The sequence below is a fragment of the Durio zibethinus genome, chromosome 27 (assembly GCF_047325235.1).
Source record: "Durio zibethinus cultivar Kanyao isolate XHJ-2024 chromosome 27, ASM4732523v1, whole genome shotgun sequence".
In the NCBI taxonomy this organism is placed as follows: domain Eukaryota; kingdom Viridiplantae; phylum Streptophyta; class Magnoliopsida; order Malvales; family Malvaceae; genus Durio; species Durio zibethinus.
Window position 1 is genome coordinate 10,540,515 of NC_143188.1, and position 19,675 is coordinate 10,560,189.

At 30.4% G+C, this 19,675-nt stretch overlaps 2 protein-coding genes and 1 long non-coding RNA gene across 3 annotated transcripts; 2 read left to right on the plus strand and 1 right to left on the minus strand.

The window, feature by feature from the left end:
* Positions 1–7,621: 7,621 nt before the first annotated feature.
* Positions 7,622–11,154, plus strand: LOC111279270 (uncharacterized). The gene is made up of 5 exons (XM_022866258.2): positions 7,622–7,920; positions 8,353–8,454; positions 9,207–9,348; positions 9,447–9,493; positions 10,717–11,154. The coding sequence occupies exons 1-5, from the start codon at positions 7,834–7,836 to the stop codon at positions 10,930–10,932; spliced, it is 594 nt and encodes a 197-aa protein (XP_022721993.1). The 5' UTR covers positions 7,622–7,833; the 3' UTR covers positions 10,933–11,154.
* On the plus strand, positions 10,100–10,534 carry LOC149510908 (uncharacterized). Its single transcript, XR_016334845.1, has 2 exons — positions 10,100–10,235; positions 10,325–10,534. It is a non-coding gene; the product is annotated as an uncharacterized LOC149510908 (long non-coding RNA).
* A 427-nt stretch (positions 11,155–11,581) lies between the features above and the next one.
* LOC111279269 (mitogen-activated protein kinase homolog MMK1-like) lies at positions 11,582–16,117 on the minus strand. Its single transcript, XM_022866257.2, has 6 exons — positions 15,648–16,117; positions 15,387–15,516; positions 14,116–14,253; positions 12,583–12,915; positions 12,246–12,426; positions 11,582–11,997 (listed from the first exon to the last, which is right to left on the minus strand). Exons 1-6 carry the CDS (start codon positions 15,896–15,898, stop codon positions 11,822–11,824), a joined length of 1,209 nt encoding a protein of 402 aa, XP_022721992.1. The 5' UTR covers positions 15,899–16,117; the 3' UTR covers positions 11,582–11,821.
* Positions 16,118–19,675: the final 3,558 nt, after the last annotated feature.

The window sequence follows — 19,675 nt, forward strand, 5'->3', positions numbered from 1 at the left end:
ATGTCAGGTTTAGTATGTGAGAAATAAATAAATCTTCTAACTAATCTCTGGTACATCTCCTTATCTACAGCAGCATCTTCATTAGCTTCTTCAAGCTTATGATTAGGATCTATAGGGGTATTTGTAGGTTTACATGCAAGCTTCCCAGTTTTTTTCAAAAGATTCATCATATATTTTTGTTATGAAATAAAAATACCATGACGTGAGTGGGCTACTTTAATTCCTAGGAAGTACTTCAATCTTTCTAGCTCTTTTATCTCGAATTCTCTGACCAAACACTGTTTTAGAGACTTTTTTTCTTTTTCATCATCTTCAGTTATAATTATATCATCAACATATACTAATAGAATTGTGACCTTACCCAAATCTGAGTGCTTGATAAACAGTGTGTGATCCTTTTGACTCTGTTTATATTATATTCCTAGTATTACTTTGGTAAATCTCCCGAACCAGGCCTATGAGACTGTTTAAGATCATATAAAACCTTTTTCAGCTTGCATACTTTTTGTGCTTCTAGATGACCTCTAAATCCTGGTGAAACTTTCATATATAACTCTTCTTCCAAATCACCATGTAAAAAGGCATTCTTTACATCAAATTGTTGAAGCTGCCAATTGTAATTTACCGCAAAGGATAATAAAATCCTAACTGTATTCATCTTGGCAACTGGAGCAAAAGTTTCTTGATAATTCACTCCATAAGTTTGAGTGTAGCCCTTAGCCACCAGCCTGGCCTTGTATCTTTCAATAGTACCATCTGCCTTATATTTTACAGTGAAAACTCATTTACATCCAACTGAATGTTTTTCTGCAGGTAACTTTACTAGTTTCCATGTCTTATTTTTCTCTAAGGCCTCTATTTCTATTTTCATCGCCTGCCTCCATTTCTCATTGGATAATGCCTTAGATAATGTAGTTGAAATAGAAATAGTATTTAGGCTCACAAAAAATTTTTTATGGGATGGTGAAAACTTTTCAAATGACATAAACTTAGAGATTGGGTATAATGGATGTTTAGTACATTCGCTAGTTCCTTTCCTAATGACAATAGGTAGATCATAATCACTAATTTTATGAGAATCATGCTTATTTTGAGAAATAGAATCAAAGACTGTAATTACCTCATTTTCAGAGTTAGGATCAGGTTCTTGAATTTGCACCATTTCAAGAGCTGAAACTTTTTTTCTTGAGTACACCTGTAATTCTTTCACAGAATCAAGAATAGTATTATCTTTAGTCACAACTTCTGTGTTTGGAATCGGTTCAAATTTAGAATCAGTGTTTGATTTGGACTATGAAAAAATGGGTTTAGGCTCAAAAAAATTAATAGGTGAAACTATTTTAGAGGAGGATGACAAGTCAAACAAAAAGAAGTTTTTATCCTTATCTTCTATAAATGATGTCTCCCCCTAAAGATAAGGTTGAGTAAAAAATGGTTTACTTTCTTTAAAAGTGACATCTGGAGACACATAAAATTTTTTTGTAGAAGGATGATAGCACTTATACCCTTTCTGAATTGATAAATACCCCACAAAGATACACTTAATTGCTCTTGGATCCAACTTTCTCCTGTTATGGCTGTGAACATGAACAAATGATGTACAATCGAATATCTTAGGTGTGAAATTGTTTGTGGTATTAAGGTTGGGATAGAATTGTGAGAGTAGTTCCATAGGAGTTTTAAATCTTAAAACCCTTGAAGGTAACCTATTTATAATGTGTGTAGCAGTGAGAATAACTTTTTCTCAGTAAGATTTGGGCACATTTGCTTGAAAAAGGAAAGCTCGGGTTGTGACTAATAAATGACTATTTTTTCTCTCTGCCACTCCATTTTGTTGTGGAGTATTAACACAAGATGACTCATGGATAATCCCTTCATTTTAGAAATAGGTGGATAGACTTTGGTTGAAATAGTCTCTTGCATTATCAGACCTAAATCTCTTGATTCTCACTTCAAATTGATTTTGGATCATGTTTTGGAAGCTAAAAAATATACTATTCACATCTGATTTGAATTTAAGTAAAAAAACTCAAAAAACTCTGGTACAATCATCTATGAATGAAACAAACCATTTTGCCTCAAAAATATTAAAAACTGTAGAGAGACCCCAAATGTCACTATGAATCAAGTAAAAGAGAGTATAACTTCTTTTGTTACTAATTGGAAAAGATACACGTCTGTATTTTACAAGTTCACAAACATTACAATGAAAATCTTCAACGTTTAATCCTTTGAACAAAGAAAGAAACATGTTTTTCAAAGTTTCAAAAAAAAGATGTCCAAGACGAAAATGATAAAGCCAGATTTTATCTTTATTGGAAGATTTTTCAGAAAAAAATGACAAAGGTAAACTATTCTTGATATTACTTATGTTGTTAGATGTCTTAAGATAGTATAGTCCATCCTTCTCCTTAACAAGTCCAATCTTCTTCTCCGAACTCTGGTCCTGAAATTCACAGTAAGAGGGATGAAAAGTCACATTGCAGTTCATGTCTCTAGTAAGTCTTTGTATAGATATCAGATTAGTAGACAATCTAAGAACATGAAAAACATTTTTAAGAATGAATGAGGGATTAATTTGGACATCTCCTAATCCTGTCACTGTAGTAAGTGAACCATCTGTAATAGTAATTTTCTTCTTACCAGGACATAGGGTATATGTACTAAACTTTTGTGAAGAAGTGTCATGTGGTCTGTGGCTCCTGAGTCAATGATCCAAGAACCCTTAATGGACTTATATGAGACATTTAATCCATGAGAATTAGAGACTTTACCTGCATTAGAGTCCTTACCTGAGTGTGCCAAGGAGCATACACCAGTAACCTTTTCAAGAGTTTTCAATAGGCTTTTCAGTTTCTCAATCTCTTTTTTATCCAACTCTCTTTGTTCCTGAGACTTCTCCTGGTTTAACTCCATTGCAGTCATGTGAGCTTGTCCTTGATTTCTTGGCTATCCTCTTTTATAATCCCATTCTTTACTTGAAGTTGAAGGTTTTTCATGTAGTTTCCAGCAACAATCTCTGGTGTGCCTTGGCTTCTTGCAATAGGTGCACCAAAGATTGTCGCGATTTAAAGTTTTAGTCGAATCACTTTACCCATTCTCACTGACTGATAATTGTTCTAAGCTTTGGTTATTCCCACCATTAGAGACCATAGCAGATCCTTCACATGCACACTGTCAAGCATCACTCCTCTTCTGCTCTAACCATGGATATCACTTCATTTAAAGAAGACAAATCTTGTTTTCTCAGAATTTAGACTCTGACTTGATCAAACTCAACATTCAGTCTAGCAAGAAAATCATACACTCGATCTTTTTCAATAAAATTTCTTCAAAGTTGTTGCATCTTCACTGCACTTCATTTCTATGCACCGATAGTGATCCATCTCTTGCCAAAGATTTTTAAGAAGAATAGTATACTCTGTGACTGACTTATTCCCTTATTTGAGAGCTGCAGTCTTGATCTTTACCTCATAGACTTGAGCAGCATCTTTAATTTTGGAATAGGTTTGACGAATTGATTCCCAAATGTCTTTGGCCGTGGACAAAAAGATACAAGTGTCACTAATATCTGGCGTCATAGAATTTCATAGCCATGACATAACCATAAAATCCTCTTCATCCCAAGCCTTAAATTTTGGATCTCTTTTCTCAGGACCAGTGCCAAGAAGATGGCTCAATTTTCCTTTCTCTTTTAGAAAGATTTGAACCAACTGAGATCACTTCAAGTAGTTTTTTCCATTCAATCTGTATGCAGCTTGGATATTCTGTAGTTTCCCTGTGGTTTGATCAATTGTTACTTCTCCAAATCGAGTAGTAACGACAGATTCTGCTATTTTTGACATGATTACCTTTCTCAGGACTGAAACGAGTATAGGCAATAAAGGCCAAAAAAGAAAAATAAAAATAAAAGTATGATAGACTTAACAGAGTTTGGTTATGAAGGCCTAAAAAAATTCAACAATGAAGGCTGAAAAAATTTTTCTTCCCAAGAAAAGTCTAAAGCTCTGATACCATGTGGAAAAATGAGAATATATTGAAAACTTGTGTATTGAATCATACAAACACCATAGATTTAAATACAATTAACTAGAGAGTAAACTAGAAAACTAAATGTTTCTAAATCTAATCCCTATAATCAATGAATTATCTATCCTGATATTCTGTCCTTAATTCTAGATATACAAATTCTCAATTTTAGGAATACAGATATATATATAGATTACAATCAGCAGTTTACAAAATACAATCATTTGTAACTAAATGTTTTCTCACAATAACAAATTAATGTGTTGGAACTTAAATAAGGTATGATAGATTTTTTTAATTAAAAAAAATTATATACACTTAAATTTGATTAAAATAAATTAAATTAAGTGCCTAAATTCAAAAGTATTTTTTTTTATTTTCAAATATGCAACTATTTTCATTTGTTTATATCTAATGAATTCATAATAAACCTTATTTATTATATTCATACAACTTCGACATCATAATATCTAAATTTACCATTAATTTTGATATTATTCTTAATTTAATCTTTTTTCTAATTGATAAAAATTACAATGTTAGAATCCATTTAGATGAATGATAAAATTAAAAATAATAGAGATATAAGGTTAATTATTATAATGATAAAATTAAAATTAATAATAAAAATATATAATTGAATGCAAATGCAACGCTAAGAATAAGATGAATTATAGTTAAAAGAAAAATAATTATTAAGGATATTGAATTAAAATTTATATATAATAAAAATTTAAATTATAAAATATTTATAAATTAATAAAAATAATTAAAAAATTATTTTTATATCAAGTAATAAATAATAAAAAATAATATGATTTTATCAAAAAATAAATTGTAAAAACTTTTAAATACAAAGATTAAAAGTAAAACAAAATTTTAAAAAAATTAAAAAAAAAAAAAGAGAAAAGAGGATTAAAATTGAAAAAAAAAATCCCGATTGAAAATTGCGTTTCTCCACTAGACCTGTAAGAGGCCAGTGTATGACTCGAGCTATACCACGATGAACCACAACACGTTTGTTATTCAAATAAAAAAATGGTGCGATTACAAACATCGCAACCGCGGTAGAATCCAAATGTGGTTTTATTCGTCATAGCACGTTGCTGGTAACCATTGAATTTTGCAATGCAAAAAGTATAATAAAAGATCCTTTATTTAAAAAAAAAAAAAACAAAATAAAAAAACTTCCTGGTGCAAAAGAGGGACAAAAACGACGACGTTAAAGATGTCGGTGAAAACACACCAGCTGAACAGAATCGATGGCATCGTACAAATTTCAAAAAGACGAGAATGAGTGCATAAAAGCCAACCCGTGATTCGCGTAATCCCCAAATGCTTGAAAAACGACACGTCTCAGTTTCTTGGTCTTCGGGCCGCACGGGCTACTCTCAGTCATCCTTCGGATCAGATAGAATGAGAATAATTCTCCACCTTGTAAGTATTACCCGAGCATCCTGCTTTTACCATATTACCCCTATGTTTTAAATAAAATTATCTAAAATTTTTTAATGGCACCGAAAAGACAGAATATTCATAGGCTTTTGAGAAAATAAAGAGAAAAAGGCACCAATAAAAAAGGTTTGAACAAAATTTTATTCTTCTGTTTTTGAGAAAAAAAGTGTTCATTTAATTCTCTTTTTGTCACTAAAAAGAACGTGAAAGGTAAGCTTTCATGCCACAAATTTTGAATGTCGCGAAAAATAAAGGCTAATGGGCACTAACCGAGCATGCTGGAGCGGTGGATTTATCTTTTTCATCTTTGGTTCGAAATTTGATCCAAAAGTGGGTTTAATTATGAGTATTTCAATTGTTAATAAAACTACTATCATTTAAAGTTATTTCATAACAATGGGTGTAAAAAAAAGTATGTAATAATGTACAATTTTGACCCAATTATTTTATTAATCACAAAAGGCCTTTGCATTATTACAAAATCAATTCTGAAATATAGAAAGATGATAAATTTCATAATTCCAAAGTCTCCTTGAAATCCATCCACTTGTAAGAGTAAAGACCAAACGAATTAGTCCAAAATCACTAACAGTTTCTGCGGGTCTTTGCCTCTTGTCTGTCCCTACATGCTTTATCAAAGCTACCATGCACCATAGAGTTGAAATTTTTTTTTTTAAGAAAGAATCCTCCTCAATTTGTACTTTCACTATTACCCCACCACTTACTTTCTTAATTGGCCAAATGCTTTGAATCACTCCTATTACCCTTCTCCTGTTTAGATACTTGTCAGTTAATATTTTTCCCACTAACGTAAACTGCGTTTCCTTTATTAGCTCACTACTTCCCAACTCCAGATTAATCTCCGAATCCCCCTCCATCGCAAGAAGATCCGAGTCCGATCGATTATGAATGACAAATGAAATTATGATAACAAAAGTGGAAATCTTCTGTCACCCTGTCAAAGCAAATCTTAGCTCACAATTTTCCAAAAAAGACGAACTGAACAAGAAAGGTGAAAAAAATGAAGAAACAATACGACTTGGAGCAAAACTTATCCTTAAACATCAATAGATTCATAGAAAAATTGTAAAGATTGGACTCTAAATGACGAAAGAAGCAAAAATAAACGAGGGAGAAAAAAAATTTTCACCAAAAGAGAGACGAAATCTCATGAAGAGGTAGAAATTCTCACGTAAAGAGATAAAATCAAATAATTTAAACCCGATTTAAATTATGTATGGCCAGGGTATTGTTAATCTATTTTTGAATTTGTTAATTCTTTAGTACCTGTTTAAATTTATTAAATGATTTACTTTTACCGTAACAACTTGACGATTTTATTTTTTTACTACCATCCAAATTGCCGGTAAAAACTATTGAAGAGCCCGCCTCTATTTTTCTTTTTTCACAAGGTTCCTTAACATGATTTAATCTTTTACCTATTAAATACTAAGCCCGTAACTCTTAATAAATTTGTGTGGCTAGAATGGCAGTTTTGAAAAAAAATAAAAAAAGAGTTCGCAAGTTGTCTCTTTTGAAATTAGTTTTGGCAATATAAAAAATTGGTAGGGATTTTGATTTTTTTTACATGAAAGAGAAAGAGGAAAGAATAATTGATGATGAAAGATAGTAATTAAAATCAGAAAATCAAAACGCTGCCAATGAAATATAGTTATGCCAGTTAGCTCATTTAAACAATGACGTGAGATTGATGTGGCTTAGATACCTTCTTCATAAAATAAAGAATAAAATATTAATTTTTATTATTTCAAATGATAAAAAATTTGATTTTTTTTAATAAAATTTTATTTTTAAAATTTGTAAATAAAAAAATAAATTTAAAAAAATTTATCTTTCTTATAATATTTAACTCTATTTAATTTTGAATTAATTTTTTTAATAAAAATTTTTTGAATTTAAATTTTATTAATAATTATTTATTAAAATTATCTTAAATACATAATTTATAATTTAATTTTATGTTAATACGAAGATTAAATAATTTATTTATTTTCAAATTTATCTTACTAAAAAAAAAAATCCTTTGAGATACCTTTGGCTCTATTATGTTTAATTTTTTTTATTTCCTTTTATTTTAATTTTTAATAAATAATTAAAATTTTCTCATTTAACTTTTAAGAAAAAAAAAAGAAAAACGAAAAAACTAGAGATTCCCCTCCATCCCTCCTTTCTCCCAAATCAGTCTCTTTGCTGTGTACAAATCCCTATATTCTCTCTTCCTTTAATATGGATTTTCACCCTTAATACCTTAAACATCAGAAAAAAAAAAAATCTTTTTCTTCTTTCTTTCGATTTTCCGGGGTTTCTTTAATCTGGGTATTTCTGAAAATGGGGAAAAACCAAACCTACAAGGCTATGCAAAGAGCCAGGCTTGGCTCTAACTCTGCTGGCCCTGAAGAGATCGATGATGGCATGGTTTGTACCCTTCCATATTCAAACAAATTTTCTCTATTTTGTTTTACATCATTCTAATCTTGATTTGATGATGAGTTAGTTTATGGTTTTGAATTCATCACTATGTTTTCTTATTTCTAGGTTACAAATCAGTGTAATAAGTCTTATGCTTCTTTAAGTATGCAATCATTGTAATTATTATGAACTTGTTTTTGGTCTATAACTATTAAGTCCTTTTGTTGCTTGATAGCTATTATATTCGCTAACTCTGAATTGTTTGATGAAGAACTTAAAGAACATTGGCTACAAATTGATTTTTGATGAAAAAAGTTTGCCCTTTTTTAAAAATTTTTTTGTAATTAGATTTTAGACTTTTATTGGATTATCCAATGTGCTAGTTGTATTCTGAATAAGTTTCGTTCTCCGGAGCTTTTCTGATGAGGAAAATCTCAGGTGGATGGTTCTTTTCATTCACCAGAGTGGCATGCTGCTCGGTTGGCCAGCCTTAAAACTTCTCACACGGTTACCTGGGAAGAGTTTAAAAAGAAACAAAAGGTAAGATATACAATATTTCCGCCTTGTTTTTGTCATCTTGACTTGTTGTAAAATTTGCTAAGGTATTTATGAATTGGTATTTAATCGTATAAAGATGCATACCAAATGAATTGTGTGTTTCTGTTGTTAGATAAGCATATGCAAATGTATATGTGGGACAAATCATTAAGAATCAACTGAGTTCCTATTTCTTCTTTTCTGTATAAAAATTTATCTACTTAGTGATTCAGATGACTAAATCTCTGAAAAATGATCCACAAAACATACGTGCTTTCTCCTTAATTATTAGTTCAAAATAATTATGTTATTAATGTCAGTATAGAAAAAAAAAAACTATATTAGCAGTTTATCAATTTAGCCCTTTGTGCATTTTGGAGAAGCTTGCTGCTTTGCTTTTAAATCTTTGTCACTGAGTTAGTTGGCCATAATACCGTCCAATAGCATTATTAGTTAATCACAACCATGCCATAATGATACTCGTTTCAAACATCTGCAACTGAGCTACATTGGACTGATATTAAACAAAATACAGATGAGGCACTAAGCTGCTGCAGAGATCCCTTAAATTGGAAGGAGTTTCTGTGTTGAAGTTATTTGTTGATTTGCTAAATGTGATGACCATAGGATTATTCTCTGGACTAGACTGGTCATGAAATTGCATTGCTAGCCCAGCAGTCTATTGGATTTTGATAAACAAAATGACTCATAAGGTGGGTTGTAACATCAGTTTGTTTATTTTGTCCATATGCTAGGAAGATGCATTGAGAAAGGGGGAATTAGAAGCAGATACAGATCGAATGATGAGAGAGTATAGAGCTCAGCTAGATGCTGAAAGGGCTCACAAGCTTGTACGTGGTAGAAACCACTCCAGTAGTAAATCTAGCCATAAAAAGGGTATGTGTAAAAGTCCTTAAAGAGGCCACTATTTTCATGCATGTGCTATAGTTACTATCTCTTTTTCTTGCTCTTTAAGGGTGTTGACTTCATTGCAGATCGAAAAGACAAAGATGCAAAGAAGCGCAGCAGCAAAAAGAGAAAGGTACATATAGTTTCTAACAACTTTATGATTCAAATTTTATGCTTTGCATGTGAAATGAAAGTATGATGAAGTTGAGATTTTAATTTTTAATATGCAAGCTATCTTAGTTCTTTTCTCGTACTATCGATGATGAGATTACAACCACCATTTAAGCTTTGCATCTATATCACTCACCTGTCATAAGGGAGCTCTATATTCTGCATGTAAATTTCAATAACAATAGTTTCTGTTTGAGATAGGACTATATTTGCTGATGCCTTCCCTAGTTTTGAAAGTTTAACTTGACAATTTGAGAAGTGGATGTGGTGATTTGGAGTTTAAAGAGATAACACGTAAAGGAGACTCATGGTGACTAAATGTGGTTTTACTGAGTACTGAATCTATTGTTAAACTGTCAGATGGTTGGATGAGTTTGCTTATTATGTGACTGTTGAGGTTATTGATTGTGGGGAAGAGTTTGCCATGGCATTGTTTATGGTGGGAATTATGTTAGCTCTTTGAAAGTGTCATTTCCATATCAGTTGTCTGTTGCTAAGAAAAAAAAAAAATTCATTGATTTCTGGCTACTTGTGATGAGCAGGCAATAATAAAGGAATGACATTTGATTTATGAGAAAGCCACTCAAGGTTGGGAGGAATAAGTTGTTGAGTTCGTATTGTAAGTGTTTGAGGCAAGATTAGGAACAGACAGCCTTGGAGTGTATGATGGATCCTCTAAGCAAGGAAGGTGGCAGCATTTCTAGGTGAAAATTTAGTGAAGAACAAATATTACTGTCATTAGGCTAAGTTGAAGGAATTTGTGAATAATCTTCTTTTGATTTCTGTTTATTAGGCTTATTGTGTTTTGAGTTAGGCTGGGAAAGGCTAGGAAAAGTTTGGACATATTTTGAAGTCAGAGTGGAGTGATGGACTGGTGGCTGGCATGGTTTACCTGGACACTGTCTTTGAGGGTGCATATGGGAGGAGAGGATAAAATGAATAGTTGATTGAATCTTTTATCCGGTATGCTAAGAACATTGTTTGTGTGATTCTGTTTGGTGAACCTTTCTGGTTTTGCTTGGACTTTTTTGATGTCTCATAAATCAGATATAGCTGAAATTTATGGACCCATAATAGGATAGAAGCATAGTCTGAAACAGAACCAAATTGTGTTATCCCTTATATTATTATTGTTATTATGAAAATGTAAACCGAAGCATACTTGTTAAACCTTGACTTATGCAGCGTTCAAGGCGGAGTTCTTCCGACTCTAGCTCCTCCAGTTCATCATCAGAATATTCTAGTGATGATGAAGAGAGAGAACCAAGACGATCAAAGTCCAAGTCTAAGGGATATAAGAAAAAGAAGCAGAAATCAAGAAATAAAAACTCAAGCACTGATAATGAAGCAGCTGAAGGTCCTGTGCCACTTTCAAGATTTTTTGAGAGTTTGAAGAGTTAATGGCATGATAAAAATACAGTTTGTGTACTTGATACAGAATTCCTGCAGTAGAAAATGATTTTTCTTCCATCCTTTCTGAATTAAGAGCTTGTAATGATATGTTTAATTCCTTTGTTTTTCTATTTTAGTTGGCTTTTGATTTCTGCTTCATTTCTACATGTAGTCCTGCACTTCGATGAATTGTATGACATGTGTTTGTTGAAACCTGTTAAATTTCTTTAACCAATCACTCGCTCTCTCTCTGACCGTTTGCATTAAAAAACATTTATAGGCTACTCTGAAGTTGGCCTTTAGACTCAAATCTATTACTGCTAATATACGACATGACACAATTGATCATCAGTAGAATGGCCATTGACGAGTTTTAATTGTGAAAACATTGCCTTGAGTCAGTTTCGGACGCTTCTTGTACCTGGCTGCTTTAATCTTATGCAGAGGTGTTACCTAATGAAACTTGAGGTTGTTTGTTTAATAAACATATGTTTAAATGTTGTTCTTAATCATTTACTAAACTTGATAAATGAACATAAACAACGAACTGTTCGTTTACCCTAGCTTCGGAGACAGGTGGCTTACATGGGAGGAGGCTGTACGAGAAGAGGAGCTACATTCGACCATGAATGTCTTTTAAGTGGGGAAGAAAAAAACATGAGAGTCAAAAGTTGGCTCGATTCAACAGATATATAACACCAAAAGAAATCAAGAAAGCCGGTACAAACACCAATACAACTGTTTTTGTTCCCTGCATTCTGCCCATGATTGAATATCTCAATTCAAGAGCCATCCTGTTCTGGATGGAACATATATACAGGAAGAAATCACTCACCGAAAACTAAAGCATTTTAACCACAATGATCAAAGCCACAATCAATAAATGGCATATGACTCATCACTGCTGCAAATATTCTGGGTTGAATGCAAGTGCCTCCCGATATATTAGCTCCTTCATCTGCTCCTCAGTTAATGCATGCTGCTCAAAGTCGAAGTTAAAGGGGGTCATGCACACAGGCTCATCACTTATATCATGCAGTGACGTTAGATAGGGATGAGCCAGTGCATTCTCAACTGCAACAAATAGGAAGTAGAATTACATTAGTTCCAACTCAGAACGAAGACATTGCAACATGGTATCTGCTACAACAAGACAATGACAACTAACCTAATTGTGACCATTTTGCATGCATTGGCAAACTTTTGTAAGAGAATTGTGAAGAAGTATAACACACACTGAATAGTAAATGATGTGCTGCATGGCAACAGGCATATCCATGAGAGAGAGAGAGTGAGAAACTTCTATTCTGCTACAAACTCACCAGTAATCCTTTGTCCGGGATCAAATGTCAACATCTTTTCAACAAGATCAATAGCTAAAGGGTGGACATTTGGAAACTTTTCAGTGAAAGATTGCCGGCGATAATGAGGAAGTGTCCGAATGTATATCTTAGCATTTTCATTCAAAAACCTCAACTCAGCCTCTGATGGGGTGCCAATTAGCTGCAAGGCAAAAAGTTCATTATTCATGCTGAAATACTACAAGCATTTTTTAGTTTACCATTTTTTTTCCCTAAAATGCTCACAGCATCTTATTTAGCAACCTATTTGTTTGTATTTTAGATAATTTTAATTGGTTCGAGGATAAAAAAGATTTACCTCCATAAGCAATCGCAGCTGATGCACGTGATCTCTTCCAGCAAATAATGGCTTCCGATCCATCAATTCCATAAAAATGCAACCCACTGACCATACATCGATGGCTGCAGTATAATCTGCAGAGTTTAGTAACAGTTCTGGTGGACGGTACCATCTTGTAACAACATATTCTGTCATAAAATCACTTTCAGAGGTGACACGGGCCAGTCCAAAATCACATATTTTCAAGTCACAATTAGCATTCAGGAGAAGGTTGCTAGGTTTTAAATCCCTGTGCAGAACATTTGCAGAGTGTATATACTTCAGCCCACGTAAGATTTGATAAAGGAAATACTGCAAAGCACAAAGAAACGAGGTTAACTTGATGTTAAGGCTCAAATGGTAACCCTTAAAACTGGGCACTATAATTAACTTAGGTACCGTTCAGTTGTTGCTTTTGTTACTTGGTTTTTCCTTCTGGAAGCACAAAGCAAAAAAAAAACACATTTGGAAACAAAAGCAAACAATATTTTTGACAAATTTTAAATTAAGAATGTTAAATTTGGGAAAATAAAAAGAGAAAAATATTCCTTATGTATAGATCAATTACGTTAGACATGAGTTGCTTTTAGTCATTTATTCATTTCTAATCAATGTTTCCTATTGAGAACACAAATTTTTCATAGAGTTAAAATTACTAGAACTCTGCTTATGTGAATAAATAAAATATTCATTTACATGAGGACAAGTTTAAGGGTTACTTTATTTTTTGCAATTATGCCTTTCTTTGGAATTGTATGAATCAACTCTAACCCTAGGTATGAAGCCTTTGGTACCTTAAACTTGAAACCTAAGAAAATCAAGGGGAGCATAGTATGATGTCTTTCTTTTTTGCTTATTATTTAAATTTCGACAATCATGCAGATCTAAAATCAACCCTGAAGCCTTTCTTTTGTAGTTGAACCCTAGCAAAACCATCTATCCCAGCATAAAATAACCCTCATCAGTTGGCCCTAAAAGTAACCTTTAAATCAAGGTCACTGTCCATGGGCACGAGGCAGCATCTACGCTACTTCACAAAACTTTGAACTTCTCAATCCAATATTAATACTATAGCATATTCCTTAAGAAACCTTAATTGTCACATATTTACTCACTTTTTTTTTCCCCTCCAATAAACATAGATATTTGCTTTCAAACCCTAAATTGCATGCTTTCCCACATCAACTACCAACTAGTGACAATTAGAGGCTTGAGGTACACTAATTAGCTCTCTAAAAGCCTAAGAAATTTCTTTATGCCATATTTGTCAAGTGTAACGTATGGGTAATGATTGCTTTTATAGCAGCTAATATTACCAATTCAGTGAGGTAAGAAGATATAGTGATTAGGAAGAAGAAAAGCCCTGTACTGGCTAACCAGCTTGGCTTGATGGGAAAAAATTAAGAAAAAATTAACACAGTCAACTGGAAATAGCTGTACCATAAAATCTTTAACTAGTAATTTAAGGAATATGACTCTATCATAAAAAGCAACCAATGTCTATATTCCAACCTGACAATGCTCTTCTGATAAAACTTGATTAGAACGGATTATCTGATGCAGGTCAGTGTCCATCAGCTCATATGCAATATAAACATCATTAAAACATTCCCTCTGGGGTGGTGGAATTATATCCCTGATTGCAACAACCTGCGTAAAAAGATTCAAATGAGACTAACTCACAATGATACCAAAAAAGATATCTCTCTTTCTCTCTCTCTCTCTCTCTCTCTCTCTCTCTCTCTATCTATCTATCTATCTATCTATCTATGTTTCTTTGTGTGTATTCATAACTAGAGAAAAAAGAATCAGCACAAAGAAAGAACATGTTATAACCAAATAATGTCAAGGGTTTACATGGTAAGCTAACGTTTAAACAAAAATCACTACTGATAGCATTAGAAAACATAAATCTAACAAAAGATGTCATCAACCTGAACAACCAAACAACCAAATTGGTCCAGACAAGACTTATACTGTTATAAATTGATATTTTTATATTTAATAATCAGATTAGCGCAGCCATGTAAGATGGAACACACTCTTTTACTTGGAAGCACAATTTTAGTTGAGGGCTTTGAGGCTTTTTATCAGTAAATATGATCCAACGTTCCCGTCTAAAAAAGAAAAATAAACACTGCCAGGGTGACATAGAAAAGATCTTACTTTCTGTTCTTCACTTAAGGTTCCTAAATGCTGTACAATAGCACAAACTAATACTTACCATAAAAATCCCTCCTCTTTAGTCATTAACAACATAGCATGAGGAACATGCAATGTCTTTGGTAATTATAGAAACGTATTAATTATGTCCATTCAAAGCTTGGATATTCCTGGAAAAGAATGATGCTAATGAATTAGATAAGCCATTCATAAGAAATAATACCTGAGCATAGCTCATAAATAATCATTGAGATGTTATTAACTGTAATCTCCTTAGGTTCTCGAGCTAAGGTTTATTCAATGATTGGTGAGTGAATACTCCCATGTTGCTCTAACTCTTTTCCTCTTTTTCCTCAAAAGTACCTATGTCGGACACATATCTAACACTTCAAAGTGGAAAAGCAAACGGGGTTCTGATCCTCCCAATATAAGAAAAAAGTTCGAAAATTGTTTGAAAACACCCATATCACACACTCACTCGTGAGTCCGAGTAACATAGTCATCAACAACATTAGAACAGCAAAACATAAAATAAAACCAAACACAGAAAGAAATATTAACAAATGAATTGAATTAAAAGCAAGTTAAAAGAAACCACCAAAAAAATTCCAGTGACTGACGTTTTCATGATCCATGTGACGAAGCAGCTTGATCTCACGAAGAGTTCTCTTTGCATCAATCTTGTTATCAAAGGCATTCGCTATCTTCTTTAATGCCACGTGTTCATTAGTCTCGGAATTCAATGCAGAACTAACCCCAAATAATTGAAAAACATAAATAAATAAAATTAACAAAATCATAATTTATTAATCAACAAAAATCAATCAAATAATTGAGTGAAATTAAATAGATACTTCGAAGAAGAAGAAGAAAAGAGTTACCAAACGATGCCGTAGGCGCCTTTACCGATAGGCATAATAGGGGGTTTATATTTAGCAGTGACCTCAAAAATGTTCCCGAATATATTATACTGAATAAACCTGCCGCCGTGGCTAAGAGTGGCCGGAATATTCTCCATCCCGGCAGCCATTTGCGGCGGATGTTGCTGGTGGTGTTGTGGGTCAGTTTGCTGCGGCTGAGCTGCCTCCGCCATCTCTGTGTCCGCCGGCTGAGGTGGTCCTCCGCCTTCCATTCTTTACCTTATTTCCTCGAAAAAGAGCGAAAAAGAATTGAGGTAGGTGGGTGGATTCGAAGGATGCGTAGTACTTTTATTGGTCAATGGATCTGTGATTTGTTTTTTCTTTGCGTGAAATTTACTATCTCAATCTTTATGTCTGCTTTTCTGCAAATGAAAAATGGTGCTGGTGTGTACCGTCATCAGTTTTTTTTTTACCTGTCTTGTTCTCTGTTCATTTTCTTTAAAAAAAAATGTTGTTTTTTAAATAGCGGCAAGATTTTTTTTTTCGAGAATTTTTTTTATAAATAACAAATTTAATTTAATTTAATAATTTATGTATTTATTTTACATCAAATATTTATAAAATATAAAAATTTACATCTTATAATTCGTTTTGATGTATCAGATGTAAAATATATTTTATGATTTATCTAAATTTATATATAATTTTTGATAAAATTTTAAAATATATTGATTTTATTATTCGGATCAACGGCAGAAATGATAATGACTTTAATTCAATATAAGTTATAAGAATTAATATTTATTGTTTATGATTTTTTATCTTAAAAAATACTATTTTTCTTTAAAGTTTTGTGAAAATTATCACCGAATCTTAACGTCAACCACAAAATCTTCACAAAATCCTGACTCGTATTTTTGTTCAAAAATCTAAACTCTTTTCAACAAACTTAGGGAATTTTTATGAAAGTGGTGTAAAAGTTGAATTTTTATTTTAAAAAGGTGATAAAAGACAGAATTTGTGCGGTGAGCATACTAACTGATTGGTGGATCTATAGGATTAATTTTATTAATGTACGGAGTACAATGCTACTCTCACATTCTGCTACACTGTCACGTCTCTTTTTTTTTTTTAACATTTTTTTTGTTTTCTTTACTTTTTATTAAAAAAAATATTTTTTTAAAATGATAAAAAATTTTATTTGTAAAGATTGCATTTTTATTATGTACGAAATTCACTTATATTAATTTTTTTTGATTTTTTTTACTCTTTTATTAAATAAAAAATAATTAAGATTTATTTTTATTTTATACCACACTTGAATGACGTACAATTTATAATCTCATTTTCTTTTATTATTACAAGTTATTTTTTGAATTTTACTTTTTGTTTTTTCTTTATCTTTTTAAAAATTATTTAATAAATACTTTAAAAATTATAAAATTATTATTATATATATTTTTTGAAGATTTTTTTTTATATTTGAAACCCACTTATAAAATTTATTTTTTGTTTTTTACTTTTTTTATTTTTCTCAAATTTAAAATTTTTAAAAATATTTAATAAAAATATTTTTAGATTTTATATTTTTCATAAGACCCACTTGATACTAATTGTATATCATGTGGTTTTTTTTTTTTTTACTTTTTTTCCTTTTACCGTTTTTGGCTAAAATTATTATAATATTTCTTTTACCATAATTATGAAAATACTTTTCATATTATTTTTGGTTAAAATTACTATAATACTTTCTAATCATAATTACTAAAAAATCTGATTTTAATTGCTTCATATAATGCATCTCTTATCTAATTACTAAAATACCCCTCATATTATTATTGATTGAAATTATTTTAATGCCTCTAAGTATAATTACAAAAAAAATGTATTTTTAATTGTTTCATAATTACACATTAAATTTTATCATCCATACAATAATATGAAATTAATCTCCTTAAAAATAAGCATAATATTGTTTTAATTACTTGACGATTAAATTACATGCATACAAATTGATTATGATACTTATCTTTTTATTATTAACTAAAATTACTAAAATACATATCATAACATAATTATTAAATATATCCCTCTTATCATAATTGGTCAAAGTTACTAGAACGTCCTTATAACCATAATTATGTAAATACCCTCCTACCATTATTTGTTAAAATTATTATAATACTATATCCTACCATAATTAAGAAAATGACCCTTATATTATAATTTGCCAAAAATTATTATAATACCCATTAATCATAATTACAAAAATACTCTTTTATCATAATTATAAAAATACTACTCATATTATAATTGGTTAAAATTATTATAATACCTTCTAATAATAATTACTTAAAACTTTTTGATTGCTTCATATAATGATTCTCCAATTATAATTATGAAAATATATCCCTTTATATTGTGATTGACCAAGATTACTATAATACTTTTAAGCATAATTACAAAAATGGTCTTTTGATTACTTCATAATTGTGTGTTAAATTTTAACATACATACAATAATATGAAATTAATCTTTTTGATAAATGATTATAATGCCCTTTTAATTGCTTGATAATTGATTTATTATAATTAGTTAAAGTTATTATAATACCCTCTAATTTATACAATGGCTCTCAAACTATAATTACAAAAATATCATTTTATATTATGATTGACCAAAATTACTATAATATCTTTTAAGCATAATTATGAAAATGGTCTTTTGATTGCTTCATAATTGCTTATTAAATTTTAAGATACGTATAATAATATGAAATTAATCTTTTTAGAAAATAATTATAATGTCTTTTTAATTACTTGAAAATTAATTTACATGTATCCAAATTGACTATAATGTCTCTTTTTCAATGATTAACTAAAATTATTATAATTTTCTTTTAACATAATTACTAATATACCCTTTTTTATCATAATTGGTTGAAGTTACAAAAATAAATTTGTAAAGATTGTATTTTATTATGCATGGGGTTATACCAATTTTTTTCCCTTTTCTTTTTTTCTTTTTTCTTTTAAATTAAAAAAGTAATTAAGATTTTTTTATTCTTTTAAAACACACTTGAATGATGTGCGGTTTACAATCCTGTGTTTTTTTGTTATCACATGTAATTTTTTTGGTTTTTACTTTTTTTTTTTACTTTTCTTTAAAATTATTTAATAACTACTTTTAAAAAATATAATTACTATTATATATATTTTAAAGTTTTTTTATATTTAAAACTCACTTATATAAAACTTTTTTTATTTTTGCTTTTTTACTTTTCTTGAATTTAATTTTTTTAAAAAAATATTTAATAAAAACATTTTTATATTCAATTTTTCATAAGGCCTACTTGATACTGATTGTATGTCACACATTTTTTTCCCTTACCATAATTGGCCAAAATTATTATAATACCTATTTTACCATAATTAAGAAAATACCCTTCACATTATATTTGACTAAAATTACTATGATACTTTCTAACCATAATTACCAAAAAAAAAAAAAATCCTTCTTTAATTGTTTCATCTAATGCAACTCTGACTTAATTATGAAAATATCACTCATATTATAATTAGCTGAAATTACTATAATATTCTCTAAGCATAATTACAAAAATACTATTTTAATTACTTCATAATTACGCATTAAATTGTAACATCCATATAATAATACGAAATTAATTCCTTTAGAAATGATCATAATGCCCTTTTAATTTCTTAATGATTGAATTACATGCATCCAAATTGACTATGATATCCCTCTTTCTATGATTAACTAAAATTATTAAAATGCCCTTCTTATCATAATTTATCAAAATTATTATAATGCCCCTACAACCATAATTACTCAAATGACTTTTATCATCAATTGCTAAAATTACTATAAGGTCTCCTCCTATTATAATTACTAAAGTATCCCTCATATTATAATTTTTCAAAATTACTATAATAATCTATAACAATAATTATGAAAATACCATCTTATGATAATTATGATAATACCCTTCATATTGTAATTGGCTAAAATTATTATAATACCTTCTA

Coding starts and splice junctions, on each gene's coding strand:
- LOC111279270 (XM_022866258.2), top strand. CDS start 7,834: ATGGGGAAAAACCAAACCTACAAGGCTATGCAAAGAGCCAGGCTTGGC. Junction 8,455..9,206: donor AGTTTAAAAAGAAACAAAAG/GTAAGATATACA, acceptor TCCATATGCTAG/GAAGATGCATTGAGAAAGGG. Junction 9,494..10,716: donor GCAGCAGCAAAAAGAGAAAG/GTACATATAGTT, acceptor TGACTTATGCAG/CGTTCAAGGCGGAGTTCTTC.
- LOC111279269 (XM_022866257.2), bottom strand. CDS start 15,898: ATGGAAGGCGGAGGACCACCTCAGCCGGCGGACACAGAGATGGCGGAG. Junction 15,517..15,647: donor GGCGCCTACGGCATCGTTTG/GTAACTCTTTTC, acceptor ATTTGGGGTTAG/TTCTGCATTGAATTCCGAGA. Junction 12,916..14,115: donor TATCAGAAGAGCATTGTCAG/GTTGGAATATAG, acceptor TGTGCTTTGCAG/TATTTCCTTTATCAAATCTT.